The 17,082-nt window shown below is 48.9% G+C and overlaps 1 protein-coding gene across 4 annotated transcripts in view; it reads right to left on the bottom strand.

Annotated features, from left to right (window-relative positions):
• Nucleotides 1-17,082, bottom strand: part of PLCG2 (phospholipase C gamma 2) — a 148,433-nt gene that overhangs the window by 57,638 nt on the left and 73,713 nt on the right. For all 4 annotated transcript variants that reach the window (XM_089903344.1, XM_022583086.3, XM_089903343.1 and 1 more), the window contains exons 8-9: nt 6,244-6,287; nt 4,612-4,684 (exon numbers count right to left, since the gene is read on the bottom strand). In XM_089903344.1, coding sequence (XP_089759470.1) covers nt 4,612-4,684; nt 6,244-6,287 — 117 coding nt within the window. The remainder of the gene's footprint in view (nt 1-4,611; nt 4,685-6,243; nt 6,288-17,082) is intronic.

Here is a 17,082-nt window from a genome sequence, read left to right as displayed (position 1 = left end):
GGACCAGAGAGTAAACATTTTAGACTCTGGGCCCCAACCATTCACTTCTGCTACTGTCGTGCAAAAGGAGCCACAGACAACAGGCACACAAATAGCTGTGGCTGCGTTTGTAAATAAAACTTTATTTATAAAAACAGGCAGTGGGCCAGATTTGGCCCCTGGGTGTAGTCTGCCGACTCCTGCTCTACGCTAGTTCTTTATACGCGTTATCACAAGGAGGCGGGGAGCACAGTTACATCAGATCCCTGGGGTTACTCGCCTGGCTGATGCTGAGCAAGTTACACACCTTTTCTGTGCCTCCTCATCCATTACATGGGAATAATGGTACCTACGCACAAAGGCTGTGACGGGCTGGATGAAATAAGGGTCTGTGCTTAACACAGCACCTGGTACACGGAAGGTGCTCAAATCACAGCACTGTGTGAGCAACCGTCATCCTCCCATGACATCTCGTTTAGTCCAGAAAACTCTGCAGGTCACACACTGTCATCGTCATTTTACAGACAAGGAAACAGAAGCTCAGGACATCACATGATGATCCCAACTTCACACAGCTGGTAAGTAGGAGAGCTGGGCTTCCAAATAACTGAACTTTGGAAAACGGATCTAGAATCAGTCCAGATCAGTGAAGCAGTGTGCTGCTCATACAACAGTAACGTCTGAAAGATACATGACCAGTTCAAAAGCAGCTTCTGCACGGTCTCAGAACTTCGAAAGCCCTTTAGAAAAAGAATATATAACATAAAGTAACTTTATTGTTTTCCTCCCCAAACCCTATAACCCCAAATATTCATAGACAAGAGGATGACACCTGACGACACCTGAGCCATAGATTCCACTTTGACTCATGTTTCTGGGTTCCAAGTATTCTAAAATCTCCATCTTTAAGAATCATAAAAGCAGATGTGCTACCCGACGTGTGCAGTTGGACGGGAAGGGTCAGATCAGGACATTTGAAACAAGGAAAAGCTTAAGGGCAGACACAAATGAGGTGGGTGCAAATCAACAATAAGCCTTGCTGTTCATCCTTGCAAATCTACTTGGATAAAGGACACCCAAAAGCTGGGAGCTGGGGGAGCATCCAGTTCATTTGAATACAGCAGTGATGCAATCCTTGAATACCAGAACATGAAACTCAAATTGTAGGATACTTAATGCAAATGCCTTGCCAGCCCTAGACGCCCCCAAAAGGCCAAAAGCTTCCTGCTTCCTTCTCCTAAAAAGCTTTCGCATAAAAAAACATGGGTAGTGGACTTCCCTGGTGGCGCAGTGGTTAAGAATCCGCCTGCCAATGCAGTGGACATGGGTTCGATCCCTGGTCCAGGAAGATGCCACATGCCGCAGAGCAACTGAGCCTGTGCGCCACAACTACTGAGCCTCTGCTCTAGAGCCCATGAGCCACAACTACTGAGCCCGCGTGCCACAACTACTGAGCCCAACTACTGAAGCCTGCACACTCTAGGGCCCGTGAGCTGCAACTACTGAACCCGCATGCTACAGCTACTGAAGCTCGCGCACCTAGAGCCCATGCTCCGCAACAAGAGAAGCCACCGCAATGAGAAGCCCATGCACTGCGCACCACAACTAGAGAGAAAAGCCCACGTGCAGTAACGAAGACCCAATGCAGCCAAATAAATTAATTACTTAGTTAATTAAAAAACAAAAACAAAAAAATGGGAACTTAGCTGCTATAACCTGGAACTGCACTGGCTGTAAATAAGAAATCTTCTGCCTAAAGGAGTTTAAAATATGAAGAGTCTGGGGGGGTGGGTAGAAAAATGTATCTACTTGGTGTGGGGTATTGAGTTGGGCAACTATCAGTATAATAATGAAAATGATCAGAGTAGTGATGAGAGGAACAAGCATGGTGAGGCCGTCAGCACTGGGCAGGGGCAGCTCACCGGGTTCTGTGCTCAAACTTGTCACGTGGTGGCTCATTTTGAACTCACATAAGCCCAGGCAGGACATATAATATTATTCTCCAGTTATATAAATAAGAAAGCTGAGGCTTCAGTCATTAATTAAGTTGACCTAATGATGACCCCAAGACCAATGCAGGCACATCAGTTCTGGGTCAGTCAGTGTCACCCATGCCTCCCAGGGCTGGACTGCGGCACATTTAACCAGCCCTCGAGTGGAAACTCAGGTCAGTTCCAAGTTCTCACTTCTATTAAAAATGCTGCCATTATTTCTTTAGGATAAGTTCCTAGGAGAGCAATTATTTAATCAAAGTATATAAGCCTGTTTTCAAAGTTTTCATTTTAATTGTGTACTGCCAATGTGTTTTCTAAAAACCTGTACTAATTCGCACACCAAGTGCTACAGTGGTTATTCCACATATGAGCATCCACCACCCCCAACAAACGTCCTAGGTCACTGACTCTGCTCCATGCCAGCATCCCACAGAGCGCTGGGAGCTGGGACGTTCAGGGTCCACGAAACGGACGGCTCAGGGGCCCCATCCCTGGCAGCACATCTTGTTCCCATCACGCGCACCCACACACATGCTCATGGGCTGTCTGCGTCCTAACTCCCGGATGCGGGATCCTAACGCCCTGTACCTTGCTCCTGGCCCACAGCCCTGATCTCTGAGGGCAGCCCAGCCACGGGGCCGGTGTAGAGAAAGCCTGTGACCCTCCCCTGGAATAACATTACTGAGCACGAGGTGGTGGATTCCAGGATATAAGACTACTTGTCTCTAGGAGTTTAACCATTTAACTTCAACAGCTCCCTACAAAACTGAGTAATTCAGCGCAAGGAAGCACACGGTGGAAAAGCAAACAGCCTGGGCCTCTGTCTCTGCTTCACTCTCCTGGCAGCACCGCACTGTGCGTGTAATCGTGCTCAACAGAATTCACGGATCCCCCCTCGGTTCACCTGCCCTGGGTCGTAGTCTCAGGCGGGGCAAGGAAGCCTTCTCTTGGTCGCTGCCATTCACCCCACGTGGGGAAAGCGCGACACCTCAGAGCCCTCGGTCAGCGTTCATCACGCACCACGGCAGCTACCAGCTCTGCCCCTCGCGCAAGCGTGCGTCTGTTTATGTTCCCTACAATCAATGACATCTGAGCGTGGGATGTGTACTGCCTGACGGTAGGAAATTCGTGTTCATTGTGAAAGGTGTAGCAGGGGTATTATGGCCATGTTTTCTAAAAAAAAAAAAAAAAAAAAAAAGTCCATTTCATAAGAGAGACATGTTGAAGTATTTTTAAATGGAATGATACACAGTCCGGGGTTTACTTTAGAATTTGCCAGCAAATAAATGAAGAAGGAAAGAAGGGAAGGGAGACACGTGGGTATGGAGACGGAGGATGGATGAAATTAAAGTGGCAAAATGTTCTTTGTAATCACAGTGATGGGTACAGGGTGGCTTATGATGCCAGCCTGTCTACTTTTGTGTATGTTTGAGATGTTCTATAATACACAGTATTTTTTTAAAGTAAATGAACTGAATATTACTATGGAAAAGACTATATATTGTTATTATGAAAAAGAGTCTATTAAAAAAAAACTAAAGAGAATAAAAGTAAATGAAACTCCAGTGATATAAATAAAAATTTGAAATAGATATGTGACTACGCAATATATATGTACTCATACACACACACAAAGATCAAGGCCATGGGATTCCCTGGTGGCGCAGTGGTTGAGAGTCCGCCTGCCGATGCAGGGGACACGGGTTCGTGCCCCGGTCCGGGAAGATCCCACATGCCGCGGAGCGGCTGGGCCCGTGAGCCATGGCCGCTGAGCCTGCGCGTCCGGAGCCTGTGCTCCGCAACGGGAGAGGCCACAGCGGTGAGAGGCCCGCGTACCGCAAAAGAAAGAAAAAAAAAAAAAAGATCAAGGCCATCTTGTCTAATCCCCACAATTCTGAGAGGTAGGGTTCTCATCCCCACTTAAAGAGGAGGAAAGTGGGGCACAGAAAGGTCAAACCACCTGCCCAAGGTCACACAGCTGGTGAGAGGATGTCAGGTTTCTCTCACTCTAACTCAGTTTCTCAGCCGAGGCACTACTGACATGTGGGGTTGGGTAATTCCTTGTTGGGGGGCGGGGAGCTGACCTGTGCACCTTTAGTTATTGAGCAGCATCCCTGGCCTCTACGCACCAGATGGCAGTGGCAGCTCTGAGTTGAGTCTGCAGCCATTGCCCTGGGGCAGAACCATCCCCTAGAAAACCACTGCCCAACACAAACTCTGACTCAGCCACCAGCTCAGAGCTCACACGCAAACATTCCGGGAGACGTCCACGTGTCATTTGTTTAAGGACGGCTGTGCCACCTTATCCCCCAGAGGACCCGCAGGCTCATCCACCTTAGTCACACCCTCCACGAGTCAGGGAAGGCTTCCTGGGGAAGCGACACCAGAGATGAGCTGAGAGGAGCAGAAGCCGGCAGGTGAGCACACCGTCCGCCCGCCCTGTGGTGTCCTCCTTCCCTTCCTCCAGCTGGGGCCTGGGAAAGGGGCTGATGAGAGGCCAATCTGATTCCAGAGTCTAAGCCCCCGAGGTGGCACTGAGCAGGGAAACGACACCTGTTTCATGACGGCAGGTGGTGAGAAGGTGAGCAACCGCTGGGGCAGCCCCACCCCAGAAGCCCCTGCCCTGCTGTCCTCTCACCTGCTGTTCATGTAAGAGAAACCGCTGGAAGTCATGCAGGTGAACAGCGGAGGCATCCGGCCGGTCGGTGTTGCTGTCCTCGGGGAAAGGGAGGGTGTTGAGAGAGGGGCAGCCAACAGTCAGGAGGCGATCCCAGCCAGCAGGACGGCCACCCAGACACCCTGCCGAGTGCCCCCTGCAGGGCCTGGTGCAGGCTGGCCAACAGGAAGACGAAGGTGACCCAGACGACATGCCTGACCCAGGAGGATTCAGAGGGGCCCTGACACCAGAACCTGGGAGAACTGGGCCCTGGAATCTACACTCGGCTGCTCCCAGGTGGTCCAGGTGCAAGGCAGAAGGAAGGGGGAGGGTGGGCGGGCGGGCACGGACAGGCGTGGACAGCAAACGCCCGGGCAGGGCTGGATGTGGAGAGCGTTTGGGATAGGCAATGCTGGAGAAATGACTCCAGAGTTGGCTGAGCCATAGAGGGCTCTGAAGCAGAAGTGTGGGCCAGATGAAGCCCCCAACTCTGGCGGACAGGGAGAATCAGTTGGAACCTGCAAGATGAGAGCCGTGGAGCGAGCAGAGGCCCGCTGCTGGGAGAGTTTTCCATTTGACACGGACCCCTTCACCCTGAATAAAGGGAGATTCCACCTCGGCCAGCAGCTTGCTGACTGATGGCCTCGTGGAGAGGATGCTCACAGCTACCAGAAAACCAGAACCTCACTGGACTGGCAACGCTGTTCGCTATGGAAAGTGCATCCGGCAGAGCAGGGCATTCCGGGGAAATCTGTACTTTTCCCTGAGCACATGCAGTGAGGGTGGAAGGTGGAGGGTCTCTTTTGAAATACAGGAGGTAAAACAAGCTTTAAGCTTTCTCTCTTTACTACACACTCAGGGTCCAAACGTCTGTTGTCTTTGAGTGCATTTCCAACCTTCTTTCCTAACCAGCCTCATGGTCCAACAATACTAATCTTTTCATTAAAATACCACATAAGAATTGGATTCATTTTATATACATTTTGGAGTCTTGGGGTTTCTGGCTTAGAATGTAACTGAGGGAACAGTTGCCAGGGCATCCTCATCAATGAGGGCTGCTTCCAAAAAGCAGGCCCAGGTCAGCGGGCCGCAAATCACATTCTAGGCGCTATTAACTCCATGGCAAACATTTCTCCCAGGTAGACAGGCTCGGAGGACATAGACCACTTTATAATTAGGGGAATTAGTAAGTGTAGTAGAGGTCCTGACAAGTCCTGCAGCACTTAGGTTTTAATAATAATATCATTATCACTATTTACGAGCCCTGCCACGCACCACAGGAAGCACTTGATATGCTTCGACTCATCTGAATTCAGTTCACTCTGCTTAGCCAGGAATTTCCCCAACTCACCTCTGGGAAAGGAGGTCCTGAAGCAAGCAGACTTCTCTACAGAACCTTCTGGGTCACCCTCCCAACATTCCACAGGCCCTGTTGCTGTGCATGTTTATTCGTGGCACAGGCTTGGGATGGCCAGTTCCCCAATAGGGGGACCCCACCAGTGCCTGCCAGAGAGGTGACCTCCTGGAGTTCCGATGGCAAGGCTGGGAGGACCCACAAGGGCACCAACGCCCGGCACAACTACCCAGAACAACAGCCCCCCAGAGGTGCCTCACCCCAAGATGAACACGGAGGAATCCTTTTTGAATTCGTCAAGAATCTAAAATAGAAAACAGAAGGAACACACCCATGAAACAAGAACGTTACACAAGTCGAGCCACTTAATGCAAATAAACAGATGTTTTTGTTGTTAAAAACTTATCATTGTCATTTATGTGACTTGCAAATGTTCAAATATTTACATCCTTACACAAAAGGTGGAAGTCTTCCTCACCCCTTGCGAAGTCTTTTTTCTGAAAAGCAATCACTCGATAATTTGGCAGGTCTCCGTCTCGAGTTCGTTTTATGGATATTCATTTAATTCTATCTTATCATATTATATTACATCTATGTCTCCCAACTTTTTGCTGTTGTTTCAAGCTTTACGTATTAGTCAGCAACCTCAAATCGCCCTACCTCACTACTTTCAAAACCCACAGTGTATTCCATAACCTGTCTGTCTTTCAATTTTCTGCTATTATATCCAGTCCTACAAAGAACGTTCATACATATATATCTTTGTCCACTTGTGCCAGCATTTCCACTGGGTAGTTTCCTGGGCAGGAAAGCGCCTGGACACGGGGTGTGTACTTTGGCAGATTCACCAAATTGCTTTCAAAACAGCTGTCCTGACCCGCAGGCCCACCAGAGAATGCACACCCTTTTCTGCACCCTCACTGGTACATTTCCAATCCTTAATATTTCAATGAGCTCATTTCTAATCCTTGAATTCAAGAGAAAGAAACAAATATTGGACAGCTCTGGTCCTACACTTCATGGCCTACTGATCTCCCAACCACTGATGGAAGGATGGCGAGCTCCTCCACCAGGAAGGCCTGGGGTCCCTCCACTCACTGGCCAGGCATTTTCCACATGCACGCGCACGCATGCATGCATGCACACACTCACACGCCACACACAGGCACACCCATACTGCGTCTATTTCTGGCTAGGTAGCATCACTGAAATAATCTTTAATGAGACTGCGATTGGATAAGCATTTGAGTAATTCAGGGCACAAATGGAAATGTAGCCCCTGGCAGGTTACAAATGCTAACGATATAAAACAACTCCTGCTCTAGATTCCCCAAGTCCTCCTGCCAAACTGCTTGCACTCCAGGATGACGTGGAAACTCTATGTTCTAGAAAAGCTATCCACAGGCCCCTGGGAAGAATCAGGGGATCTGCATAAGTCTGTGCAAATATGTTTTTTTTTTTTTCTGGAAAGATGATCCATAGCTTTAATGAGCATCTCAAAGAAGTAGGTCACCAGAAATGATTAGGAGTCACTCTTTTAGAATGACTTAGAAGTACTTCCTTTCATTTATGTGTCATTTACAGCATGGCTATTGATTTTAAAAAGAAAAGGGATTTTAGGCAGTGCCAGCTGTTTGTTATCTGGAGTCATTTGGCCCTTAGATCACTGGGTCAATCTGGTGCTTAAGGCCGGATCCTTTCCAAACCCAAATCCCGAAACTGGTTTCCCTACATCTGGAGAAAGGCCATCCGTGATCCCCCTTCAACTGTCCACTCCACGCGGTCCTTACTTAAAACCAGCCCCTTCCTTGCCTTGCCTTGCGATGATGTACAGAAAAAGCTGCACCCCATTTCAGCTACATGAGGAGCTGGGATGAAGGAGGAGGTGCCTCTACTGTGGAGATGCTCCACAGCCAGGGAAGACGGGGAGCAACACCTCAGCTTCCCTACCCCTCTGCCTGCAATCTCCTGTCACCCCATTTGCTGAACCCCCTGGAGGCAGAAGTGCCTGGGAACTTCTTTGTAAGAATCAGCCCCTCCGGGTACAGAGCAGGGCAGAGAACGCACTAAAATCGAAGAGGCAAATATGACCAGCCCAGGGCTCACCACTCAGGTAGCACACATGGAAGCAAACCCAGTTCTCTCAGAATTCAAAGGCCAAGCTGCCTGAGGATATGTTAGGATATGGGCAGAATGCACTGGGGGGCAGGGGTCATGGGAAGTGGGAGAGAGGAATCAAGACGATTCCTGGGCTGTCCCAATGGGGCGGCCAGGTATGGGTTCACAGCAGTGCAGATGGGGGTCGGTGCTGAGTATCACGCTGCCTCTTCTGGACACTCTAGCGTGAGATGCGAGGCAAGCTGGCAATCAGGGGAGTCTGGCATTCAGGGGAGACATGGGGGCCGGAGACATGTGTTTCTGGGAGTAATCAGCATAAAGATGCTATCTGAAGCCGGGGGACCAGACAGGATCACACCAAGAGTAAACAGAGAACACAAGAGTTCTGTGGACTGAGTTTTGGGTAGGGATGTACAAAAAAACAGCAATAGCATGGTGGGTCTTTTCCTGAAAGCAGCTGGGAGGCCAGTCTGGGGGTCCAGCGGGTACTGGGCGTTTCTCCGCCTGGGTGTCAGCATAACTGCAGGGAAAGCTGTCCCTCACCATCTCTGGCCACAGACGCTTGAGGACACGCCAGTGCGTGTGAGCTGGGGGCTGGCTGAGGAGCTGACGGGCACTGCGTGGTCCCCCGTGGGGTCCACTCAAGACTCTGGGGGACCAGCGGGTTGGTGGGGCAGAGGGGAGTCACCAGCCCCCTCCGGCAGCAACTGGCTTAACAACTGCTATCAGCACTTGCCGGCTAAGCACCGGCCTCACCCGGGTCACGCCAACCATCAGACGCCAAGAAACTGAAGACCCAGCCAAGGAGGCTGAGAGCCAGCAGGAGGCGACGTACGAGAAGAAGGAAGACAGCGCAGCACCCAAAAGCCAAGCGACAACATCAAGGAGAGAGTGGCCAACTGCCACGCGGGTCACATGCCACGGAGCAAACAAAACAAAGACCAGAGGGTGGACCACTGTACTTGTCAAGGCGGAGGTCAGTGGTGATGTGACAAGGTGAACTGCTGTGGGGTAGGAGGCATGGAAACACGACTGGAATGGGCTCCAGAGGTGGAGGGAGGGAAGCAAGCGCAGATGGTGGTGTAGATGGCACTCTTGGAATAGGTCACTCTACGGGGTCAGAGAAATGGGGCGGCAGCCGGAAGGGGGAGGTGTGTCAGGAGGATGTTCTAAAGATGGAAGAATGTGCAGCATGTGCTATGGGTAGAACTGCGTCCCCCAAAAGACACGTCCAAGTCCTAACACCACCTGTGAACGCAGCCTTATTTGGAAACAGGGTCTTTGAAGATGCCATCAAGTTAAGTTGAGGTCATGCTAGATTAGGGTGGCCCTAAATCCAATGAATGGAGTCCTTACAAAGAGGGAGATTTGCAGACAGACACACAGGGAGACGGTGCCCATGGGATGATGGAGGCAGAGACCGGAGAGGTGCGTCTACAAGGTAAGGAGCACCCAGGATCGCCAGCAAACGGCAGAGGCTGCAGAGAGGCGAGGAACAGATGGTCCCCTAGAGCCATCAGAAGGGGTGTGGCTCTGCCCACACCTGGCTTCAGACTTAACCCCTAGAACTGTGAGAGAATGAAGTTCTGGCTCTTTTCAGCCACTCAGTTGTGGGTCCTTTGTTACGGCCGCCCTGGGAAACGGACACGGCACGTTTGCGAGCTGATGCAGGGCAGCCCCGACCTCAGTTACTCCTGTGCCGATCCTATTAGGAAAGCAGTAAAATAAACCCTGTTTCAGAAGCAAGAAACGGGCTCAGGGAGCACAAGTAATTGTTCCAAGGTTATATACCTAGAACGTCAAGGGGCCAGAGTTTCAACCCAGGTCCACCCTGGTCCATCGCCACTGCCCCACACAGTATGTGCAAAGGCACATAATATAAATGACAACATCCTAGCAACGAGGGCAGAACGCTCTAGATACTATGAGCACACAGGGGAGGCAGCAATTAACTTATCTTCACACTGCCGTGTACGGTTACATGGCCAAATCCAACCAAGCCAGGGCATTCAGCCCTCTGTGACTCTGGGCAACACCTCTGACACCCTGCGACCCCAATAAAGGCTCAATAAGGTCAGGGCGACGTCTGTTTAGTTGACCACTGTGCCTTCTTGAGTCACCCGTTTGTTGAATGGATGACTAAAATGATAGATTAATTTCTCTGGGGAAAAGTAAAAGGCTACAGGGAAACTAAATTAAATTAAAATTAAGTTAAAAGGCTACAGGGAGGGCTTCCCTGGTGGCGCAGTGGTTAGGAGTCCGCCTGCCAATGCAGGGGACACGGATTCGGGCCCTGGCCCGGGAAGATCCCACATGCCGCGGAGCAACTAAGCCCGTGAGCCACAGCTACTGAAGCCCGCGTGCCGTGCTCCACAATAAGAGAAGCCACTGCGATGAGAAGCCCGCGCACCGCAACGAAGACCCAACGCAGCAAAACATAAAAAAAAAAAAAAAAAAAAAAAAAGGCTACAGGGAAAAGTAACCTATGACTTTTGGTCCTCAGGAGAAGAGGTAGTTACCAAGCCAGACAAGGGAAGGGGCTACGCCAAAGGGAGGGGACAGAAATGACGGCCCGGAGGCCCAGAGGTCCACCTAAGGTCAGGGAACCGCATCTTCCCACATCGTTGTGGGTGATCACATCCTCTGGGGCTGTAACTTGCTCTACACGGTCTCTGTGCTTTGCAGGTCATGTGAAGCGGCCATGGGGACAGACCGCAGTGATAGGAAAGCTAACCCGATTCACTGCTAACTTCGGCACTGGGGACCCTCCTCTCCCCTGACCACTGATTAGGATAGCCTGTGCTACTCCCTAGACTCCTCCACCAACATACGACAGAACGTTAGTTGCTCTCTTCCCACACGCTCGCACCCATGGAAAATCTGGAAGAGGAAACATCGAACTTCTCATTGAATGTATAACTGTAGGTATAATCATGGGTAGGCTTGCAGGTATTTTAATTTCCTTTTTATTTTATGATGCACTTTCAACTTTTATGGACTGAATATGCATTACTTTGCTGGTAGTAAAATGTATCCAGATATCAGAAACAAACTTCCTGTCGAGGGCTGCCTAGTCTCCTGCTTCAGCACATGAGATATCAAAGGACACGTGGGGAAATCCACTGATGGTGACCAAGGTGGTCTTTTTGTTTAAATTTATTTTACTGAAGATTACAATGCTGTGTTGATTTCTGCCGTACAGCAAAGTGATTCAGTTATATACATATATCTATATAGATATCTATATATTCTTTTCCATTATGGTTTATTACAGGATACTGAATATAGTTCCCTGTGCTATACAGTAGGACCTCGTTGTCTGTCCATTCTCTATATAATAGTTTGCATCTACTAATCCCAAACTCCCAATCCATCCCTCCCCCACTCCCCCTCCCCTCTCCCTTGGCAACCACGAGTTTGTTCTCTACGCCTGTGGGTCTGTTTCTGTTTCACACGTAACTTCAGCTGTGCCATATTTTAGGTTCCACATATAAGTGATATCGTATGATATTTGTCTTTCTCTGTCTGACTTACTTCACTATGATAGTCTCCAGGTCCATCCACGTTGCTACAAATGGCATTATTCCATTCTTTTTTCATGGCTGAGTAATATTCCATTGTATATATGGACCACATCTTCTTCATCCATTCCTCTGTTGATGGACATTTAGGTTGCTTCCGTGTCCAAGATGGTCTTTTAGAAACAGGACAGAGAGCAAGCGCACCAGAGGCCGGCTGCCCTCACCTCCTCCCAGGGGGGTCCTGCCTCGTGAAGACAGGCTGACCGTGACAGCAGATACCACGCTCTGAGGGCAGCTTTGCATGCCAGACCTGGTGCTGGCTGACTCAGACCTTCCAGTTGTTTTTTTTCCTACCAGTTCTTTTAATCTTCACAACAACCATCTAGGATAGCCACCGTCGCCCCATGACGGTCAGGAAATTTAACACTGCTCCTAGCCAAAAGCAATGCTAAAGGAAAGTCAGTGCCACCTTAAATTATAGCAGAGTTGTTTTCTACTTTAACAGGCAAACAAGCAACAGAAATCACCTATATTCAGACCCCAGTGGGATAGTAATGGGACGGCAGAGAGCTGTGTGTGTATATGTTCCCTGGCACATTGCAAGGCTGGGAAGGCATTGGTTCTTTCAACTGCACTGGACATAATTTGTGAGCCGATTACTGATTATTTGTGAGCTGCTGGAGAGCGACTCAGACTTGGGGTCATGGGAACCCATGGTGGACAGACGGCCCCAGGATTTCCACCTCCTGGTATGCAAACCCTTGCCTTATCCCTGTAACTTGCAAAGGTAATGGAGGTACACAATTATGTGCATATAATTACATGATGATGTTTTTATATGCTTGGAGAACCTGTCTTGCTGGCTTTGAGGAAACAAACAGCCACGTAGGGAGCCCCATACATGGAGAAGCCGTGGGCAGCCACTAGGAGCTGCGGGCAGCCAACAAGAAGCTGGAGCCCTCAGTCCTACAACTGCAAGGAACCGAATGCTGCTACCACCACATGAGCATGGAAGCTGATCTCTTCCCATCTGAGCCTCAGATGAGGCCACAGCCTCAGTGGAAATCTTAAATGCAGCTTTTTGTGAATCCCCAAAGCAGAGAATCCAGCCTAAGGCACACCTGGATGCCTGAGCCCCAGAAACTGAGAGTACAAACGTGCATCGTGGTAATACTGTTATGTACATGCCAGCAATACAGAACTCATACACATAATACGTAAGCAATACATAAGTAATACAGAACGCTAACGCATTTCCAAACTAATCTACTAGAGGGCAGCAAGAATAGAGCATGTGAAACGGCAGGGGGTAAAAACAGATGAATCAACAGTAACCCAACCACCTCATCCCATGGGGTTGAAACTCCAGTCCTGGGCCAAGACCAAGAGCGGTATCAGTCAATCATCTTCGCTCATAATCAGGTAAATGCCAGACCCCCAGCCTCCAGTAACCAAGGGGGGACTTCACAGGTTTGCTGGAGAGGCAGCAAAGTAGCAGTGATGAAGCTGGGTATTAGGTTCAAATATTTAAGGAAGAAAAAACACAAGGTCTTAGGTTTGCTTCAAAACCATCTGAGGAGAGAGAGGTGGGTAAGGGCATAGATGAAATAAGATGACCATGAGTTGACCATTGCTGAAAACTGGCTGCCAGGTGCTTGGGGGTTTGTTATACTATTATCTCTGCTTGTCTCTGTTTGACATTTCCCTTAATACCAAAGTTTAAAAAATTCAAAAGAAGTACCAGCGGGTGGGCAGTGAAGCTGAGCATAGGAGCACTCAAATTCTAGCTCTGCAGCTTTACTAACCTCACGACCTCCGGCAAGTAACCCGAGTGTCAGCAAGTTCATCCCCAAAATGAGGATAATAGCAGTACCTCTCCCACAGGGTTGCCAGGAGAATTCAATGTATGTAAGACATATAGCACAGCGCCCAGCACAGAGTTCACACTTAGGAAACGTTAGCTCTGATCTTTATTCACAATACTGTTATGACAGCCTAGTTAGAGGTATATCCCCCCGCCCAGGGGGACACACATGGAATTAAATTTCTTATCTTCCTGCTGCTGCCAAACTTTTGGAAGCTTTGAGGCTTCACAGCAGCAACGTAAGCGGGTGGTTAGACACAAGGAGGGATTGGCCACTTCAAGTTGGAAACCTGTAGCTACTGATAAGCAGGACCCCACTCCCTGGATTTAGGTCTGGGCATCACCAATCACCACGAAGGGCCCTGTCTCCCCAAGGAGCCCAAGAAAGCCAGCTGCGCCCCTAACAGCACAGAGGTAATGCTTTTCTCTGCCCTGAGCTTCCAGTGAGGAGCTCAGTAAGTAAATGATATGCTGACAAGGGAGAAGCATTTACCTACACAAAAGCACTGAGGCTTCTCAAGTTGGCCAGTAACTATCTATAGAGCCTGAGGCTTTGTTATTCAAATTCCAAGTCACTGAATTAAAATATGCAGTGGCCAGGTTGGACAGTTATACCCTCCAGTGATGGAGAGGCTGTTGACCCAGAAGGTCTTAGGGACTGGGTAGGTGACATAAATTAGCAGAGAGAGCTGGATGGGGAGTTGGGGGAAGGGCTGGGGCAAACCAGAGAAAGCATGCTTCCCTCCGCTCAGAGGTTGCCAAATATAGCCAGATCTCGATTTTTTTTTTTCCCCCAAGAGAAGTGAAAAATCTGGATCTTAATAAGAAATCTCCCAAGTTTTAAATGTAGGCAATTCATTTAAAAAACATTTAAACCATTAGGCCAGGTACAACCGAATGCTGGCTGAATGTGGCATGCTGGCCACCAGGGTAACCTCTGGTACGTACAGATGTTTTTCCCCAAAACTGGGCCATCTAGGGTACCCCCAGAGGACTCAGGGATTCTGCAGAAATCTGACTCAAATTTCTTTCCCTTCCTTCTCCCTCTCAAACACACATACATGAGCTTTAGAAAGAACCACAATGAAAGGTGCTCTTATGTGGAATTTTATCACGGCGGAGACCATCGGTGGTGGGTAACCTGTATTGGCAGATGCAACAGCTTTTATGGGAAACTTATTCCCAAGCTTCACCTGCTCTCTGCCTGATGAGACAGTATCTTGAAATTTCCAGACAAATGATTATAAAACCTGTTTTTTGCAACTACTTATCTTGAGCGAATCAAGTTTTTCTCAGTTCTGGTCAACTGCCTAAGACAGCAATTGTCATTGTTCTGGATTTCATTTATATACTGTCTTCACAACATTTTCATTGCTCTCAAGAATTGATTATGAATGAAAGGTACAGATTTTAACATAAAAAGTGTTCTGGTCAGCTTTTATGCAGCAGAGTTTTCTTAATTAAGGTTTCGTACAAAAAAGGGGAGCAGGGTTAGATAGCTTTAAAGCTGTATAGCCAATGACCTGATTTAATACCTTCATTTTACAGAGGAGGCTGAGTGACGGGGGGAAAGATGGCTTTCCCCAAAACCACTTGGTCAGGTAGAGGTCAAGTTGGGGCTGGAACACAGGTCTTTCAACCTCCAAAGCCTACGATCTTTCTACTCTATTTGGCAAACCAAGAACTAATTATCACTTGTGTGAAAAAGTGAACACACTGCAACTGAATCTTTTACTCTATGAAATAACGTATTTTTCCCCAATCTACGCAGACAAGAAATGCTTCTCCCTTTTCTCTACCTCAGATACATCCGAAGTCCCAAGGCCAGTGGTCACCTATCAGGAGGCCTCACCCTGCGGCCAGCCTGCAGGGAGAAGGCAACTGTTAACTGTCTTTCACACTCATCCCTTTAAAATGCCTGCACTCTTGACCTCCAGTCCCTCGTCAGTCCTCCCCAGAGCCCGGTGGGGCCGGAATCATAGCCCCAATTGCACAGATGAGAAGACCGAGGCTGGGAGTGGTCAGTGGCTGTCCCAAGATCACACAGCCGAAGAAAGCAGATCCGCCTTGCTGCAAGTCCTACCCACTCTCTACTCCCTCGCGGCTCTGCTCTGGACCCACCTCGGCCCCCTGCAAAGCCCTTTTCCAACAGTAACAGCAGTAACTACCCACCAGGCATGCCACTCCCTGCACTGAACTGAATGCCTCCCTTTTTAAGCCTTATGCTTTATGGGAAATTTTTTTTTTTAATTGCAAAAGTAATGTGCTACTTGGAACAAGTTGAAAATGGAGTGGTGCAAAGACAAATTTAATTATCTCTCTTGAGCATCTTTCCAAATCCCTCCAGGACATACACAAAATCAACATTAAATATGAGGGACTTCCCTGGTGGCGCAGTGGTTAAGAATCCGCCTGCCAGTGCAGGGGACACGGGTTCGAGCTCTGGTCCGGGAAGATCCCACATGCCGCGGAGTAACTAAGCCCGCGCATGACAACTACTGAGCCTGTGCTCTAGAGCCCACGAGCCACAACTACTGAGCCTGCGCTCTAGGGCCCACCTGCCACAACTACCAAGCCTGCGTGCCTAGAACCCATGCTCCGCAACAAGAGAAGCCACAGCAGTGAGAAGCCTGCGCACCGCAACGAAGAGCAGGCCCCTCTCGCCACAACTAGAGAAAGCCCACATGCAGCAACGAAGACCCAACGCAGCCAAAAATAAATAAATAAAATAAATAAATTTAAACCACAGTAATCTATTAAAAAAAAACATTAAACGTGAGGTGTGTATACTCTTCCATACCTTCTCCTTGGTCATAAAAACACTCACAAACATATATAGGAGGAGTACTGTTTGTTACCAAAAAATCAGACCTAGCTCCTTGCATGAATCTGCAGCTGGTTTTCCTCACAAAATACCATGAACATCCCTCCAGATGGACAGAAACACAACGGACTCAGGCTTCTTAACCAGCTGCACAGTGTCGCACAGTACGGATGGACCATAACTTACCCAGCTTTTGCTCTACTGAGAGGCATTCAGATGGCTCCCAAGTATTTTGCCAGCATAAGTAATGCTGCAATAAACAATCTAGTGATACACTCTTAGGTCTCAGTGCTTTCATTTCTCTAAAACAGAGGCCCCAAAATGCCACTGTCAGGTCAAAATGTATGCACATCTTAATTTAATTTTAAAATAGCATATTATCTTTTTTTAAATAAATTTACTTATTTAAATTTATTTTTGGCTGCGTTGGGTCTTCACGGCTGCCCACGCAACTCTAGTTGCGGCGAGCAGGGGCTAGTCTTCATTGCGGTGCGCAAGCTTCTCACTGCGGTGGCTTCTCTTGTTGCGAAGCACAGGCTCTAGGTGCGCGAGCTTCAGTACTTGTGGCATGTGGGCTCAGTAGTTGTGGCTCGCGGGCTCCAGAACACAGGCTCAATAGTTGTGGCGCACGGGCTTAGCTGCTCCGTGGCATGTGGGATCTTCCCGGACCAGGGCTCGAACCTGTGTCCCCGGCATTGGCAGGCGGGTTCTTAACCACTGCGCCACCAGGGAAGTCCCAATAGCATATTATCTTAATTGAAAAACATTCTCA

Source organism: Delphinapterus leucas, chromosome 20 (assembly GCF_059928025.1).
Source record: "Delphinapterus leucas isolate spDelLeu-1000000601 "Yukka" chromosome 20, BTC_Dleu_Yukka2, whole genome shotgun sequence".
In the NCBI taxonomy this organism is placed as follows: Eukaryota; Metazoa; Chordata; class Mammalia; order Artiodactyla; family Monodontidae; genus Delphinapterus; species Delphinapterus leucas.
The sequence above is the reverse complement of the archived record's forward strand: the minus strand, read 5'-3'. Positions and strand labels throughout refer to the sequence as shown.